The 3,065-nt window shown below is 52.2% G+C and overlaps 2 protein-coding genes across 3 annotated transcripts in view; one reads left to right on the top strand and one right to left on the bottom strand.

Moving 5' to 3' along the window:
• The window catches only part of G6PC3 (glucose-6-phosphatase catalytic subunit 3), a 5,419-nt gene extending 5,145 nt beyond the window's left edge, over positions 1-274 (bottom strand). The window contains exon 1 of one of the 2 annotated variants that reach the window (XM_077747693.1): positions 255-274. The gene's annotated coding sequence lies outside the window, so the exon portion shown is untranslated. Of the gene's footprint in view, positions 1-86; positions 188-254 lie in introns of those variants that run through there. The other variant, XM_077747694.1, reaches the window with a different exon arrangement.
• A 2,196-nt stretch (positions 275-2,470) lies between these two features.
• Positions 2,471-3,065, top strand: part of LSM12 (LSM12 homolog) — a 21,120-nt gene continuing 20,525 nt past the window's right edge. Inside the window, exon 1 of the mRNA XM_077747696.1 lies at positions 2,471-2,721. Coding sequence (XP_077603822.1) covers positions 2,598-2,721 — 124 coding nt within the window. The 5' untranslated portion in view covers positions 2,471-2,597. The remainder of the gene's footprint in view (positions 2,722-3,065) is intronic.

Here is a 3,065-nt window from a genome sequence, read left to right as displayed (position 1 = left end):
TGGGCTCAAGCCCCGCCCCCTTACCCCCGCCCCATTCCCCCGTCCGGGAGTCCCAGAATCGCGCGTGCCGGGCCTCTAGCCGGTACCGTTTCCTCCAGTGCGTCTCCCAGGTCTTCCTTTCTACTGGGCAGCGCAGGGGACAAATCTTTGCGAAGGCGTTTCCGCAGAGCCCCACGTGGCTGCTGTTGCCGGCACGTGGGCATTGGGCGCAGAGTCGGCTCCCGCTGCTGTTCCGGGTCAAGGGAAGGACTAACCTGCGGGTGGGCGACGTGCCCAGGGTTCTTGCTTTGCTGCTGCGAGGTTGGATGCTTAACCTCCAAGGTCAGGATTCCTTCCAGACCAGATCTCTTTTCTCTCGTACCGCTGCCCTCCAAAGATATTCTGAGATGTAGTGGAAAGAGGGCTAGGGACACTCCCTCCTCGGAGTAGCCAGGCATCTCCGGTCGGCGCTGAAGCGGGACTCTAAATTTTAAGACACCGCTGATCAGCCCTTGCCTTTCTACCCCAGCCCAAGAATCTCCCACCTGAATTCATCCGCTATTGATTTGGAAACTGACAGATAAGCCTCTTGATTTCGAAGCGTCTTACCTAAACGCTTGCGAATTCTTCCTACATATAGCAGTCTTAGTCACACTTCCACTTCTAAGCTTTCCTTACCTCCCTCTTTGCCTTCCAAAACCCCGCCGGCCAGGTAAACCAAGAGGTAGTATCTGGGTTGGTGTGGGAGGTTTGCCCACACCCCTGGCAAAATCTGGAATAATCCTCTCTAGGAACACACACAAAATAGAATCCTCAATTATTCTACCCGAAGTCCTGCTCAGAGGCAGAGTTGGTGTGGGAGGAGCCTGTTGAGTGGCTCCCCCAAGCAACTTCGTTCTTGGAGAGTTTGCAGATGGGTGAGTGAAAATGAGGATGTAAATGTGGTTCTTCGGGAGAGAGATTTCACTAATTAAAAAGGTGTGGGGAATGCAGGTTGGATATGAATGTCATTTCACTCCCTTGCTAAATGTTTTTCATTTGCCCCAAGGAGAAAGCTTGCATTTTCTACGTCTTTGAAAGTTTGCTCTGGTTCTAGCCAGCCTACCCCCACAACTCCATTTCATATTTCTGAGCTACTTTATGTTCCTTGAAATCCACAAACTTCCCTCTCCTTTTAGAGATCTTGCTTGTCCTTCAGGTCTCAGATTTTTTCACTTCCTTCAGGAAGCTTTTCCTAACAGTACCTGGCAGTCATATATATGAAAACCTATAATCACAATGCCATATAAAAGTGGAGTGGCAGTTACATGTGACTTGTTGTGGGGGTCAGACTTGAAAGTTGTCTGAAAAACCACAACTAAGAGGCATCAGTATATTTATTCCTATTAAATGATTGTACTAATATATGCCCAACATTAGAAAGCTGATGTTTCTTGCAGGACAAGGAGACACTTTTGAACTGTGTTCAGGTTAAGTAGTGCCAGGGCTGGTTCTCTGCCTCAGTCTAGAGAAAATTCAACCTACTGTTACTCATACATGGAGGCTCCAGAATTTCTATGGTGGGGGTTGGGGTGAGGGTTGGGCAGGTAGGTGGGTTAGTGATGGAAACTGGTGATGACAGGGCTAGAAAATGCATCTTACATGTTAAAACTTTCATATATCAGATGGACACTAGTGGGGGAGGGGCAAAACTCCTGCCCCCCAGGCCATCTTTGTCATTCCTGCTCCTCATTCCTGCCCTTTGCCTGGCTTTCTAGAGACGGCAAAGATGGGAGATGGGGAAGCATCTTGAGTTCCAAGGGTGATGGGTGATCACGGAGGCACTATCATTTATTAAAGCCCTACTACATGTCATTCGTTTGTACACATTATCTCACTTACTAACTACTCTAGTAGGTAGTATTATCTAATATAGTAGAGCATCAAATAGCACCGTCTTTAGAAACAGGAAGACCGAATTCTTTCTGGTTGTGCGACCCTGGCCAAGTCTAGTCTAAGACTTCAGTTTCCTCGTCTGTAAAAGGAAGACGTTGCTTCTTACCTCAAAAGATCGTTGGATCATCAGTAAGTGATAATACAGAAAAAATAAAGATACAGGATCAGGTTTAGTCATTTGCTCAAGGTCATAGAACTTAGTAAGTGGCAGACCTGGGATTCCGATCTCAGTTTAGCTAATCCTATAGCCAGTGTTCTTTCCACTACCACTTTGTAATTGGGTATAATCATTGTGGGCAAATTTGCGAAAGTCCCCTGGGCCTCGGATTCCTCATACGTAAAATACAGAGTTCAGTCATTAAACTCTTGTGTCAACGTGTGCACATAGTGGAGACTGCAGCTCCGTCCTCCTTCCCCTTTTCACTCAACGTAGGTTATTTATCTTCAACTTCTAAAATGAACTCTGCAAGCACTTTATCAAGCGGGCGTACTCGCACACCCGGGTTCTCCTTTATTTCCTCTTCTTTCCTTTTACCACCTAGGCTCCCGCCCCACCCAGCGCCAGGCCACGCCCTGGCGTGTGACGTCAGCACGCCTCGTGCGTCGCGTCGCGGCGCTCACTGGGGGCCCGGCTTTCGCCCGCTGCTGCCGCCGCCGCCGCCGGCCGCGGCTGCTCTCCCAAGATGGCGGCTCCTCCGGGCGAGTACTTCAGCGTTGGGAGCCAGGTGTCGTGCCGGACGTGCCAGGAGCAGCGGCTGCAGGGCGAGGTGGTAGCCTTCGACTACCAGTCCAAAATGCTGGCTTTAAGTATCCTTCGCTGCGCGGAGCCCGAGGCCGGGCCGGCGTGTCTGTGCGGTGGTGGGGGGGTGGGGGACGACAGCGGCGGCTGGGGCCCTCTCCGGGCCTAGGGGCGACCGGCTACCGCGGCGCCCGGGGCGCATGCGCACGGCCCTGAGCTCCCCTCCCCCTCTTCGCGTGTCCCTCGGTCCGCCTTGGGGGACCCTGTCTCCCACCGCTTGTGGGAGCTGGGCCCGGAGCGAGGGTCAGTGGGTGGAGGGGGGCTTGACACGCGGATGCTTTTTCGAGGGAAAGGCAATGAGAGGGAACAGAGTCGTCCGGAGAGAGGGTGGTCGTGGGAGGGGGGCTGGTGG

This window comes from Crocuta crocuta, unplaced genomic scaffold (assembly GCF_008692635.1).
Source record: "Crocuta crocuta isolate KB4526 unplaced genomic scaffold, BGI_CrCroc_1.0 scaffold289, whole genome shotgun sequence".
NCBI lineage: Eukaryota > Metazoa > Chordata > Mammalia > Carnivora > Hyaenidae > Crocuta > Crocuta crocuta.
Note: the sequence above shows the minus strand (reverse complement) of the source record. Positions and strands in the feature narration are given on the sequence as shown.